The 13,460-nt window shown below is 41.4% G+C and overlaps 2 protein-coding genes across 8 annotated transcripts; one reads left to right on the top strand and one right to left on the bottom strand.

Moving 5' to 3' along the window:
* Window positions 1-349: 349 nt before the first annotated feature.
* LOC136428154 (geminin-like) lies at window positions 350-4,544 on the top strand. Its single transcript, XM_066417477.1, has 7 exons — window positions 350-484; window positions 1,086-1,241; window positions 1,607-1,711; window positions 2,006-2,198; window positions 2,473-2,555; window positions 2,942-3,073; window positions 4,031-4,544. Exons 1-7 carry the CDS (start codon window positions 413-415, stop codon window positions 4,160-4,162), a joined length of 873 nt encoding a protein of 290 aa, XP_066273574.1. The 5' UTR covers window positions 350-412; the 3' UTR covers window positions 4,163-4,544.
* Window positions 4,545-5,688: 1,144 nt separating this feature from the next.
* LOC136428156 (refilin-B-like) lies at window positions 5,689-11,608 on the bottom strand. 7 transcript variants are annotated; one of them, XM_066417483.1, is made up of 3 exons: window positions 11,475-11,597; window positions 9,517-9,581; window positions 5,689-7,043 (listed from the first exon to the last, which is right to left on the bottom strand). In XM_066417483.1, the coding sequence occupies exon 3, from the start codon at window positions 6,983-6,985 to the stop codon at window positions 6,419-6,421; it is 567 nt and encodes a 188-aa protein (XP_066273580.1). In that variant the 5' UTR covers window positions 6,986-7,043; window positions 9,517-9,581; window positions 11,475-11,597; the 3' UTR covers window positions 5,689-6,418. The 7 variants fall into 7 exon arrangements, with proteins under 7 accessions (XP_066273580.1, XP_066273577.1, XP_066273582.1 ...); XM_066417480.1 differs by lacking the exon at window positions 9,517-9,581 and having other exon boundaries at window positions 11,475-11,608; XM_066417485.1 differs by lacking the exons at window positions 9,517-9,581; window positions 11,475-11,597 and adding an exon at window positions 9,774-10,049.
* Between the last annotated feature and the right edge of the window lie 1,852 nt (window positions 11,609-13,460).

Here is a 13,460-nt window from a genome sequence, read left to right as displayed (position 1 = left end):
GACATTCAGATATTTGACATGTTTGATGGACATGCAGCCACTTCCTCATTGGTCGATTCTCTATAAGAGAGTCATTGCTGACTTTTTGTAGAAATGAGGACTTTTTTGTTGCATCGTGCGTGTTCTGATGATTAGAAAACAGTTTAATCTGTATCTGTATAGCCGGTATAACCGCCCTTCGGCGTAATACACCAGCTATGGGCTTAATGAGCCTTGTATTTAAATTGACGTGTTAAGAAAGAGAAATTCTAAATGCAATTTCAATAGCATCCCTGCAACCCTTCCCAAATCTGGTGCGACAGGTGCAGGTTCTTCATTTTGAATTTGGCGCCAATCTGAGTCATTTCCGGTTCTGGTTCACGTGGTGCATTGTAGGTATTTTTCAGCACGTGATTGTGGTGGGAAACTCGAAATGGCGTCGGTGGTACAGAACGCGCGTCTCTCTGCAGAAATCTCAGTTAACACGGCTTTATCGTATCCTAAGGTAATATATGTCTGAGCAGAGTATGTCACTATGTTGTGTAGTTCATTTAAGTCATATTTTGTGCCGCAAGATTTTCGATAGCCGGGTTTTTATACCATAAGTTTGCGGAGGTAGCGAGGGTTGGAGCTGAAGAAGACTCAAGCGTGGCAAAATTATGCCGCAAAAATATTAATAAGCCCGGGCAGCTTGGAAGGCCTTTTGATTTACGCGAGTCAAACACGAAGAAGTGAACGACATGGCTAATCCCCTTGGCTACCCTTTGTAAACAACAGCCTATTTTTTTATGGACACAACTGTCACCCAAGACTTTTGCATTTTTGTACCCATACCAAGGAGGTTTAAACCTCCTTGCCCATACCAAGGGACTGAAATTATGAGTGACCAAGGAGGCTCTTTATAAACTTTTTAATTCCTCCTTGTTCATACCAGTTATTCCCTCAAGAAAACAGCTATGGGTTTCATGTGATTAAATTGTGAGTGGTATTTCGTGCTCTGACAACAATAAACGAGATTTATTTGCATCCACTGTTGTGGATGTGCTTGGAAATGCCTAGAAATAATTTCCATACTCAGAATCTAAGATGATTTGCTCTATACCCAGACCATCCCTAGAGGAAGCAGCAGCAGCAGTGGTTCCAGTGACAGTGAGGAGAGAAGCAACACGTCAGCCGCCATGTTAGGACTAGGGGTACAGAAGACGGCATCGCCTCAGCAACATAAGCGCAGGAAAGTCAAGTCATTCAAGGACAGGTCAAAAGTTAGTGTTACCACAATTGCTTCCATTTTTTCCATTAAATCATATGATACAGAACTCTTTCTTGTACTATTATATTCCTCATCTTACTTTCAATAAGTACTAGTGGTAGCAGTATGATTCTAAGAAAACAAAATGAAATGTATGAAAACATGTGAAAATTTTCTCCAGTTGACCCATTTATATTACTCTTAGGTGACACTGCATGTCACCTTGGAATTTCTCACCATCCTATAAATAACCTACCCATCTGGGATCCATTTGTAGGGAATTCCCTTTCAATGGGAATTTCCATTGGTTTCCTTTGTAGGCTTTGTAGGGGATTTAGTGGGACTTTCCATTCCTTCATAAGCTACCTTTATTTACAGATGTCTGTGGCATCTCCAAAGAGAAGAAAACTTCAGACTCTCCAGCTCACAGCCAAACCTGGGCAGCTGGCTGGCAATAACACCATCCTCAGGTTCCTGGACAAGGTAGTAGTATTTACTGCAACTGTAACGGTCATGAGGTTTTACCATATTCGGTTGTTTCTGTTGCAAAGGGAATATATCAATGCTTTTGGCTTGTTATTAGCTGCACCATTTGTGATGACAGAAATGTGACATAGGGCATTGAATTAAGCCTGATTAAAGGGAATATTCTTAAGGACAGAATAGACCAAAATTTATGTATGGTTTGCATGCATCTATAACCATAGAACTGCTTCATGTCTCATTTTCGCCATCCACCCTAAGAAGCTTTTGATCTCATCAAATTTATTTCTTCAGAAAAGCACCAAGAGGAAAAGCTGTTCAGACGGAGAGCGCAACAAGCCAGTGAAACTGCCCCGGTCTGACTTGGCATCACGCACAGCAACTACAACCCCTGTCATCTACCAAGACCAGGACTCTTCAAACGACAGCAGCAGTTGTGATGACAGCAAATCTCTTGCACAGGAGGCACTAGACATCATGAAGAATGGTATACACAAAAAAGTAGTATATGTGATGGAATGATGATAGATATACATATAGTTTGATGTAGGTTTGAAATTTAATCGCATTTAGTTAAGAGTCATAACAAAGGAGTATCAGTTCAATCTCCAACTTTTCTTTGTTAATGATGCTTTGATAATTGTACAGAAAAGATTGATGTATTTCCTTGAGGATTTTTTTCTTTGTCAATGTTCAATCTAGTCTCACTGATACATTGTTACTTTACTTTATGACATTACCTTTTGCCTTCCCTACTGTAGAGCCTACGCCTGAGTCCTACTGGCAGGACGTTGCAGAGGAGAGGAGACTGGCGCTAGTAGACACACTCAAGGAAAATGAAGAAGTAAGTGTCTTTACCGCCCACTACATATGCTACGGTATTGCTGTGTGTATTTGCTGTACGGTAAGTATTCTCAGTTGCCATATACATGTACATAATGTACATGAATATAACTGTTGAAGAATCAATGGGACAGGGTTCCTGATGTTGTGTCTATTAAGCATGCACGAACAAAATGGCAATACACATTTAACCACTGGCCTTGAAAGGATGGTCTTACCAGTAGATATTTTACAATTACAATGTTGATATTTTACTCCGTTGCAGTATTTTATGGGCAATTGAAAATTTGATGAATGGATACTATATTACAGTGTTCCAAGTAATAAGTAGATATCATCATTTGTATAAAGGCTTCTTTGTGACTAATCTTTGCTCTTTCCCCATAGCTTCATGAACAGCTGGAAGAGAAGAAAGCTGTGATCCAGGAGAAGGAGGCTGTGATACAGGATCTGACAGAAGAAAATGAAACTCTAAAGAAGATGGCTGAACAGGCTGAGGACCTTCTGTCCATCTTGAAGGTAAGTACTGTGAGCAGTGGACTGAGCATGGAAAATTAGTACTTTTTCATGTTGCACCGGATATTCTTGATGAGGTGACCAGTGTTTGTGTCACTTGCCAGAAGAAAGAAATAAATATGCTCAGTTGACCCTGCTATGTAAGAGCCTAGAGCTGTGCACTGGTACACTGTACCGATACAGTACCGGGTACAATCAATTAGGTACAGGTCCAAAATACCTGACCCTGCTGTATCGGGTACTGGACCTGACTCAGGGGATGGCCACTTTGACAGATAAAATTACTATGAAATTACCGTGGCAGTGCTCTAAAGCCACTCTAAAGCACAGAAAACACATTTGCATGGCTGGAGTCAAAATTTCATCTGTGTTTTCATGAAAATAATGCACAATCAAATATTATGTTTTTACCAGTTCAAACATGCTTTTGTCCTTATTGAAAATTTAGCATTTTCCGAACAAGTAGTTTAGGTACAGGTTCAGGTCCGGACCTGTACCTTAACCTGTGTACCTGTACCTGTACCTAAAATTTGTTTAGGTACACAGCTCTATAAGAGCCTGTTACTGTAAATGTATTAAGATTGCGGCAGTTTAATGGTCAAAAGTTTTTGCGGTAACCTTTTCACCACAGACTTAAAACCACCATGAAAATGCTTGTTTTGTCTTTTGCCCACCTACCACCTTGTTCCATCCACAAACTAAGAACTGCTGTGAATTTAAGTGCATTTTCAGTATGTTTCAGCGTCTTTTTCTGTACATGTTGTAGCACAAATTCAGTAACAAATAGTAGGGAGACTGGAATGATCAAGACATCATTTTTATCTGATTACCTGAAATTTCATTAGTAGAGGACAGGTGTTGCTTCATGCAGATTTGAAATTGCAATGGCTGTCAGTGTTACATATACATCTTTACAAGGTGTATAGTGTTCCTTCTGATCTTTTCTGTCTTCTATTGTAGCCAATAACTGAAGATGAGGAGAATCCAAAGAGTGAAGACAACACCGTGGATGATGCTTCAACTTCCTCATCAACATCCCACACAGAAGAAGCTGGAGCCACATCACATCAAGAAGGATCTGACAGCAGCTGATGTACTTTTGATATTTTTGCTCACATGTTTTAGGCATGTAAGTTGTTGCTTGGTTTTGCTCTGCTTCACCAGTAAGATACCTATGATCAATTTGTTGGCATAAGTGTTTCCTTTCTCTGTATCTTGTATATATTTTGCAATACTGCTAGTTTTAACTTTAATATATGTGTTTTAGATGGCATGCTATACAGGAGAAACTTACAAGTTGTATCCCCAACAACATTTTGTGAAACAGTTGCTAGCCAGGGGCCCTATCTAATTTACATCAGCACATGTAAAAAGTTGTTCAGTATCCAATGACAAAGTCATTTGGTGCATGTTTTATGTGTATTATTTTTGCCTGTTGTATGTTTATCTAATAAAATGTGTCCCCTCCTCACAATCATCACACCTTTCTTTCAATCTTAAAAACCAGGATGCAGTTTTGATACAATGACGGTGATTTGCATAGTGCATCATTCAGCTGTTAGGACAATGGCTGACCCTTCATATTTTGACTATTAAAACATGAAAACAGGAGTATCAGTGAAGAGCGGGCAAAGCTTACATGACTGGATTTCAGAACATTTTCAGACAACTGTCAAGCAATGTTTTGAGTTGTGCTCATGCTTAAAGAACTGATACAAAGGGAATGTAAAAGTTACCAGGAACACCATCTTGTGCTAAGTCAGGTCTTTGCATCTGCTGGATTATTCCAGGTGACCGTGACTTGACAAATAGCAAGTGCCATCTAGAAGACCTTGGAGCACTTGAAAAAACCCTATGCTGGGGATTAGGGTTTGAAAGAATTTGCTTGGGTCACAGAGTGAAGTGCAGTCGCAGAACCCCATCAATGAAGACCTGTGTAATGGATAGAGGGTCTGACCATCTTTCACAATAACATTGCCAACACCCAGTATTAGAAGGTCTTGTTCACAAGTGCATGAGTGGTATACAGCACAGGTTACTCAGTAGCAGTTGACCCAAGAATCTGGCAGCTTCCTAGTCTATCATCGCCTTGGAAGTTTCCCTCACGTCCAGATTGTCAAATGGAATGACCTATAAAAAGAGTTGCTTTGCAATTTGTTTTCTTCTTGGCTCTCTTCTGGTCCAAATGTATCACCAAATGGCTACGAGCTACTCTTCCATGCTAAGCCTGTTATCTTTGGTCAATACCATACCCTTCCAGGATCCATGACAGAGTTCCACTGATATGTTTACTCACCAAGTAGCCTGTTACAGAACGAGGTGTGTTTTGCCAACTTCCGTGAAAATGCCAGTGAAAGGGGAACTGTCTCTTGTACCTGCATGGTTCGAATGGTTTTAGTGTTCATGATCAGTGATCCATGTTAGGCGACGTGGATTACAGTAAGCCTCCCGCCAAAGGAAAGACATAGTCGCTGTCCGTGTGTTGGTAACAAGAATGTTACTGCCACACTTCCTTCTAAATTTTCCTTTGTGAACAGGATAGCAAGAACTTGTATTTTGGTATTAGCAGAAAGAATATCGATAATTTTGCAGGACATTAGAACTAAGAAATAGACGAATTTGTCATCCCCAAATCAGGGTACATGTTTATTAATATTCACATAAGGGTTGATCTAAATACGGTAACATGTATACAGTAACTGCGTGAAACTACGTCATTACGTAATTATAAAAAAAGATCTTGAATCTAAAGAAAGGTACCATGTCTTTATATAAACTAATGAATATCGAGTGCTGTGTCAGCAAGTAGATGATACATTTGTACACAAGACGTACACAGTTTCAGGTATCATTGAGAATGAATGTTTCTTGATACGTGCCATGTAGCATTTGTAATTGACGATTCTTGATACGATCTGTCGTATATGAACAATATTCATACTTTTACATCGAAAAGAAAAGTTACATAGTGCTATGTTAAAAAATACCACATGTGTTGTATCATGTACAATTGTTAAGAAGTAATTAAGTCATCATTATTACCATATATTGTATAGATATCATGTATATCCTTCTTCCACGTGCTAGAGATCTGAAGAGTATGGTGATTTATACAAACCCGGTAACTCTCATTAATATTAGTGGTCGATGGTGTGTCGCTGGTCATCCGAACCCTGACCGGTTAACGACCAGCCGAATGAATGTGATGTAATCCGAGGAGTTAGTCGCGTAATTACCCCTTAAACGGGCTTTGTCGTACGATCAATAGCGATTAGTCGGTTGAAGTATGTCAGTGGTGTTTCAGTTGGTTTCTATCAACTCGTTACTAATATGCTTGAAGTGGCAAGTCTATGCCATAACCTGCAAGGACAGTTGTTTTCGCCAGTCACGCTTGATCTTGAAGTTATTCAGTTCTTCGAATTTCTTGCCTACGGGCACGTTGTTAACGTCGGTGACGAAGAAGGACCAGAAGGAAGGAGTTCGCCTCTTCGGAAAGTATAACATGTTGGTGGCGACGATGTTGTTTTCCTCATCACCGACCGCCATGTCCAGTTTCGTCATGTACCATTTCCGTGAAGTGGGTCTCATGCTGTATTCCACTGTAGAGGTGTAGCTCCTAACAGGCCTTTTGGGATACAGGATGACCGTGGACAGCCACCGGCGAGGCTTGTGTCGAGGCTCGCACCGCACGGCGCTGATGTGGTACTCGGGTCTGGACGTACAGTCAGGGTTGTGGATGTAGGACGTCAGGTAGTGGACCTGAGACAGACCTAACACGTACCGAACGTCCTCTATATATCGGTGCCCCTGTTCGTACTCACAGCAGCTCTTGTAGCAGTGTTTCTGTGGTGGTTCCGGAGTCAAGCAGACCCTCTCTGTGACATGAACAGGCACCATCTCAACACTGGGGCACATCAATGGGTTCTGTCGCCTGAAGATGTCGCCTGCTGCGGCCCGCTGGTTTGCCCTGGTCCTGCGAACACAAAGAAGTACGACTTCAAAGACACCTTCAACACATGTGTTTGCTTGCCCCGGGGCAGCCCAGTTTGACCTACAACAGTGCAAACACAAACAACTCTTATCGACCAGTTCCTACCTGGTAAACGAATCCGGGGCATTAGCTTTGAGCTGTGGCGGGAAAATTAGTCAAGCCAGTAGACCGCAGCGCGAGACGACAGTGCCTTTTTTTACCCCGGGCCAAGAGACAAATGAATATCGCAACCCACCATGCAGCCAGACCTCCCGCTTGTCTTGTGTACATGTAAGGAAGAAAGTGGTCCCTTTACCTATCACTCTGATACGCAGGAACGGTTATCGTCGGACCTTAACTCGCAAGACAAAGTACACGACTGATAGAAAGGGCCGTCTTGACGTGGGCGTTCACCCATAGCGCCCCTTTCTGGATTGAACTCAATTTATTCCTCAAATGAGAAGTCGTTTTTCAAAGGAAAGGTCATCGCAAATTCCCTTTGGTGACCCGCATTATCCCAGTAATTAAGAATACAGAAGATTGTCTGTGCCCGAATGCTTCAACTTTTGTTTTGCCACCCTGGAAACGCCGAGTAAATAATACGATGTACGGATTAAAACATTTACATAATATATTCGAAATCAATGGCCATTGCGCCAGCAGAATATGGATGACTGAACAAGGTATTGAACCAGCGTCAGGCGAAATTAGTACTTAGGAAGCACGGCACACGCTGTAATGCATATCGATGGAGGACGCCGACCCTGACCTATGAACATATGGGTGGTGATTTTGGTAAATTATTGATGTGCAATGCATTTAGAAGTATTCAAATAAATCTCACTTGACGCGCCTGGGGGTAACGTGGCTGAGAAGTTAGTAGTGTACCGCAGTAACCAAAGCCACATGAGCGTACTACAGAAAGACGAGACACTAAAACCATCAGACACATTACCAATCGGCTGAGGTGGTGTTGGGCAGACACAGTGGTAACTTTGAATTCTGTGAAAGGACCAATACCCTGAGTCGTGGGATTAAGGGCAGTTGGGTTATAGATTGCCACTTCTGTGTGCATGTCGCTAACGCAAGTTGATACTTTTGTACACATTTTCTCAAGACGTTGTTTTGAGGCGATCCCATTTCAATGCATCAATGGAAAAGCACAGAACAATAGTTTGATTCTCGCAGTCCTCCACAACACACGTTGTTTGTTACGGACATATGGCACGGCGCCAAGTCGCTAATGTCGTTAGCAAATGTCTTCACAGTGCTAATCTTGTCGAGGGTAGTAAGCCCTTTCAATAGCACCTTCCCTCTCCATCTATAACTGGGGCCTAGAATTCCAAACTCACATTGCTTTCTCGTTGAAGACGCCACAAGCTAAGGCGCTGTAAGTAGACGGTTACTAGAGTCCAATCTTAGCTGTGCACTACCAGCCTCCCAACACCAGTTGTACCATAATAAACGTCTGTCCTTATCAAATTCGATGTCGATATGAACATGTCCAAAGCAAGCCATTATTCATCGAGTTAAACTACAAACGAAACGACGTCAAAATCTAAATGAACTCCAATCTTGTCAAAGATATCAGGACCATACCTGTCCAGTGTCCACGTCTGCTCGGTCGACCCAGGATATACCAACCACGTCTCAGCTTTGATAAACCCTTTCTCACTTTGTCTCAAAGATAATTTACCAACAGCTTTTACCAACACGCCCTCTGTGCAGTGCACCAAACCGTTAAGACTGAGTCCCACACACTAGTAGAGTACCAGGTATCAAAGAGCAGCGGTACAAAGACCAGTTCCCCTTACAGACCACTCTGCCCCCGGAGGGGTAGGGTTACTCAGGTATTGTTGCGCACTATTTCGGCCCCACACAAGTCCACTCTCGGACTTTTCAGAGAGCACAAGCTGAAATAGACGTCACTTTAGCCTCCCTTCCGTAGCTGTAAACACTGACATCACAGTCGCAAAGTAATGCGCATTTATGCTTCATTCCCTGTCAAAGGAATTGTTTTGTAACAACCAGAATTATAGGGAATGTGAATATTTGCAATTCTTAGAGAAGATAAGAAGGCCATTTGCCTCCTTTCTATCTTATGAAATTTGTAATTATCGAAAAGTGTTCACCGAAGTATACCTACCGACTGCTGGTTGATACGTGTATTCGTAGGGATATTCTGCCAGTTGAAACGTGAAAAGGGAAGTCACGTTTTGTATGTCGTCTCTTTGTACATATGGGACAACTTCCTACAAATTTACGGTATTTATCCCAATCCCGATACTTCATCAAACGTGTTTGTTCCGGATCGCCGCAGTGTGTTCCATCGGTAGGGAACATAAATATTGACCATGGCTGTTCCTGTTTCTATGTTCGGTCAGTCCCAGATGGTAGACTGAGCCGTGCTGGTCAACCTTAGCTAGCTTGATACTTGATATAATCTTAACCTTTTTTACATTAAACATCATCTTACCATTTATATCCAACGCGGGCGCTACCATCAAGATTGCTTGGACAAGCTCATCACTTCATGGCATGCTTACAGGAGAGATCCAAGACAGCAATAGATATGAAAAACAGTCACATTTGAAATCCAATCATCTGTATGCAAGAATCTTCGAATGTGCTTAAGTCGACGAGACGTCCAATCCTTACATTTGATACATGCATCATTCATTTATCTAGCATGATATGATATATAGTATTAATATCGACCAGTCCCTTCCTCACCTGATGCCTTTCTAATCTTGTCACGCGCTTGTCGTCTGTACCCCTTATTGTGCCCCCAACTTGCAATCTTCTCTCAACTCGACGACGCCTTAGGATATTTATGGTGACGCCGCGACAACATTCATTGTTCACGGGTCAGGTACGGTACGTGTTTCACTGCAGCTGTCAGACAGGCCTCCTATTATCACTCCCAACCAATCTCTATGGACCCGTGACTTACTGGCTGACTCCCATGACAGTCCTCAATACAGTATATAAAGTATGAAGTGTGACATGTACCCAAAATACCTAGCTGTAGGAAACAGCAAGAAAAGTGAGGCTCGTTGGGTCATAGATTTGAGTCCAGCGTATCTATTCGACGAATCGGATTATCCTTTTTCGTTTCCATCGTCGACTGTAAGTCTCCACATGTTTATTTCAACATCCAAGTCCTCAACAGCAAAGTTTCTATTCGCGCAGGCCACATCAATATAAAAACCGTAGGGCGACAAGGATTTTCTTCAACTGATGGTGCTAGGATATGAGCAATTGGGGTTGAGTAATATCATTGATGGCACATGTGATCTTTTCTTCTTTTCGTATTAAAAAAAATGCAGCAGCGAATCCAAAATCCAAGAAATCAGATCGTTGTTTTTAAATATCCAAAACACATTTTGCAATTTTCATCCGCACCAAGTGTTCCAGAGTGCGTTCCTCGGTCGACCCAGCCTTTGGTGAAAGCAGGTGAAAGCTATGGCTAGAAAGCAAGATCAACCTATCTATATTCAGTGCTCAGACGCGCCGTTATCGCCTTTACGACCCCGTGTCGTAAAACAGCCTACGACAGATGGCATCTTGACGTTGATAGTCACCAAGCGAACCCTCATCAAGCACATACACCAAGCAACAACCACTTTGTCAGATCCGCACATGCGCATATCCATTCGAAACTACACATCCATGGTTGCTGTAAAATTGTAGTTTTTATTTGTATTTTTCGCTGAAAACGTGTACGACCAGCCTGTATTATCAATGTCGTATGGATTGGGTTCTGTGATACAATACGTATATATAATATCAAGGTCTCTCAGTAAGATATCATGTTTGGTATTTCCATATACTTCACTATACGTAGACGTTCTGATTACACCTTGCACCTAAAAACTATCTGTACGTTAGATATCACTATACAGCAACAAACCAAAGGCATAGCAGCAAACAAACAGAAATGCTAATGTAAGGATGTGGTCCATATTATTGGCTTGGCTGACAGTGGTCGACGCCCATGGCCAACGTAAAGAAAGTGAAGTAAGTGTGCATACACGGCGTTGTGTTGTCGAACCACTGTCGTAAATGATTAACCAAGTAGTTCAGGCTAGGGTAGGTGGAATAATATGTGATGTTTTGGACCTGAACTATGAACTTGAAATATGAAGCTAAGTATGAACTTGAGTATATCAGGCTACTTTGGACTCTTGAACATAAACAGATGATAGACTCTCTAACACTGGCGCTTGCTCGTCAGTGGAAAACTGAAAGGCTGGAAAAACAGCTACAAGTAATATTCGACATCTCAGTGTAACTCTCTCTAAGCCATTGTTACTCTGGTTTATAACACAACGTACCAATATACAGACCTATTTGCGATCATGGTAAAATCGATTCTTTAAACCAGGGTGGCATTTATAAAGCACAAAATGGGCCGAGTGATGCACCACTTACCTGTTGGTCGGCGTTAACAACAGTCCGACTGATGTGAAGAGGGAACCGCCCACTGGTATAATGGGACGATGAAAGGGAAGGTAATACGACGCTATTGTGAAGGCTTGTTTGTTTCACTGGCACGAACTCGCAGTCATTATAGTCACTGTGACAGGTGTAGTGGCATTAAATAAATGTTCAGGCGTCACCATTTCATGGACTTTGCGCACATGGCTGACGCTCATTATTATTAGTGAGAAGCTTTCATGCTTTGTAAATTCACTTTTCCCTCAAACATCTGACGCGTCCACTGTGAAATGATTTCAAGTTCGATAATACCTTTACGTTATAACAAGAGACACTCAAGTCAGACTGATGGCACGCTGTGAAGACGCAAGATTATCTATTGCCATTGATAGGTTTTTGAAAGAGTACACCGCTGATACAATTGTATGATATTATGCAAATACGAAATAAAATTCCTAGTAATTGTGTGCGTGTGACTAGCATTCATAATTCAAACGTAACCTATATTCAGTCATGCCGAGTCATAAGTTTACAACGTTGCTAACATACTGAACACAGATAACATGTAATATGTTATCAAAAGCATTGAATTTTAACAAAAATGTTACCCCAATAGTTACCATGAGGGAACCCTATGGTGTAAATATCAAGTCTCTGAATGTTTCCATGTCAAGATATCGTGTTGACAAGAACTGGTATTTAAGCAGGGTTGCAGACAGACACAAACGCAGTTGATGAGAAAACAACAACTCAACATAGAGAACTGTCAATGGCCACTTAAGCTTGTAATACCAAGGAGGTTAAATATATCCATGAAACTTTCACGACCAGATGATAATGATGTAATACATTGTATGACATCACTAGTCATTACGTACTTGTTAGAGACCTCAGTAACTGATACTGGCAGTACATGTAGTAATGTAACGACAATGGAAGGGCAATTTTTGAACGTCTCAAAACCATTGCTGCTAACATTAAAGAATTGTTATTCATTACTTGGGTGTCAAAAATGAAAAGAGCACCAAGTCTTGGCCTGACCTCCACCATTTAGGGTAAACTGAGAACTTGAAAAATGTTTTCTCTTCCAATAAACAACTTATGTTGTTTATTAAAGAAACGCTGCTCTTTGTTCAAGTGGCAACAATGTGTACTTAAGCAGACCTCAAAGTGATGCTTCAAATCGCCTGACATCCACAAAAGATTGTGTGGTAAAGAAAAATCATTTCATTTCCTCTTGTTGACAAGGAAATCTACTGTCCCATGCGAGGTACAGTCAAACACCCTTTCCTGAGCAAAATTGCAAGTTTGTTGGAGATAATCAATATTCAAACTTTTATAGACCATGTGTGCTTGTGAAGATCAATAAGGGCAAACGTCTCTGACCACTTTATCCTTGTTGTTTTGTTCTTATGACAATCGTGCTTGGACAGCCTAAAAAGACAACATCAGGAGTGTCAAATGGACAATCCATTCCAATGGATGGAGGAAAAACTGTGTTCTCAGAGGAACAGAGTCTCCTTTGTTACTGTCCGTCCAACTTCAAAGGCCTGCCCGCCAGATGCAAAGGTTTGTTCCCCACAGACCAGGCAAACAACAAGCTGTTTTGGCTGGAACGTCCCAACAAAGTCAGCATGTTTATACACTAAGTAGTGTGCAGTTAAGGGGTAGGGGATTGTACAGTCTTGGTTGTGGAGGAGGGTGTGCATGTGGTGGGATATATCATGTGAGTAGATTGGCAAGGTTGTACCTTTAACTTTTATCTATAGAACTTGCTGGAAATATCAAGTTCTTTCTTGTAATCAAATTAATATAGTACTAATATAATTGTTGCAGTGTGTGGCTTAATGGGAAGAATCAATCAAGTAAGACAATGTAGTACAGCTGTTACATTAAAATATGTCTTTGAAAGGTGAAGTTCAAAAGTAAACCATAGAATCAATTAAGATAATGAAGCACAGCTGTTACATTAAAATATGT

The sequence above is a fragment of the Branchiostoma lanceolatum genome, chromosome 2 (genome assembly GCF_035083965.1).
Source record: "Branchiostoma lanceolatum isolate klBraLanc5 chromosome 2, klBraLanc5.hap2, whole genome shotgun sequence".
Taxonomy (NCBI): Eukaryota; Metazoa; Chordata; class Leptocardii; order Amphioxiformes; family Branchiostomatidae; genus Branchiostoma; species Branchiostoma lanceolatum.
Note: the sequence above shows the minus strand (reverse complement) of the source record. Positions and strands in the feature narration are given on the sequence as shown.

Bases quoted from the DNA above. Each gene is read 5' to 3' on its own strand.
- LOC136428156 (XM_066417479.1), bottom strand. From the start codon at position 7,331: ATGTACACAAGACAAGCGGGAGGTCTGGCTGCATG. The intron at 7,044-7,296 runs GTGGGTTGCGAT...TTGTGTTCGCAG, and splicing joins GCGGGAGGTCTGGCTGCATG to GACCAGGGCAAACCAGCGGG.
- LOC136428154 (XM_066417477.1), top strand. From the start codon at position 413: ATGGCGTCGGTGGTACAGAACGCGCGTCTCTCTGCAGAAATCTCAGTT. The intron at 1,712-2,005 runs GTAGTAGTATTT...TTATTTCTTCAG, and splicing joins TCCTCAGGTTCCTGGACAAG to AAAAGCACCAAGAGGAAAAG. The intron at 2,199-2,472 runs GTATACACAAAA...TCCCTACTGTAG, and splicing joins ACTAGACATCATGAAGAATG to AGCCTACGCCTGAGTCCTAC.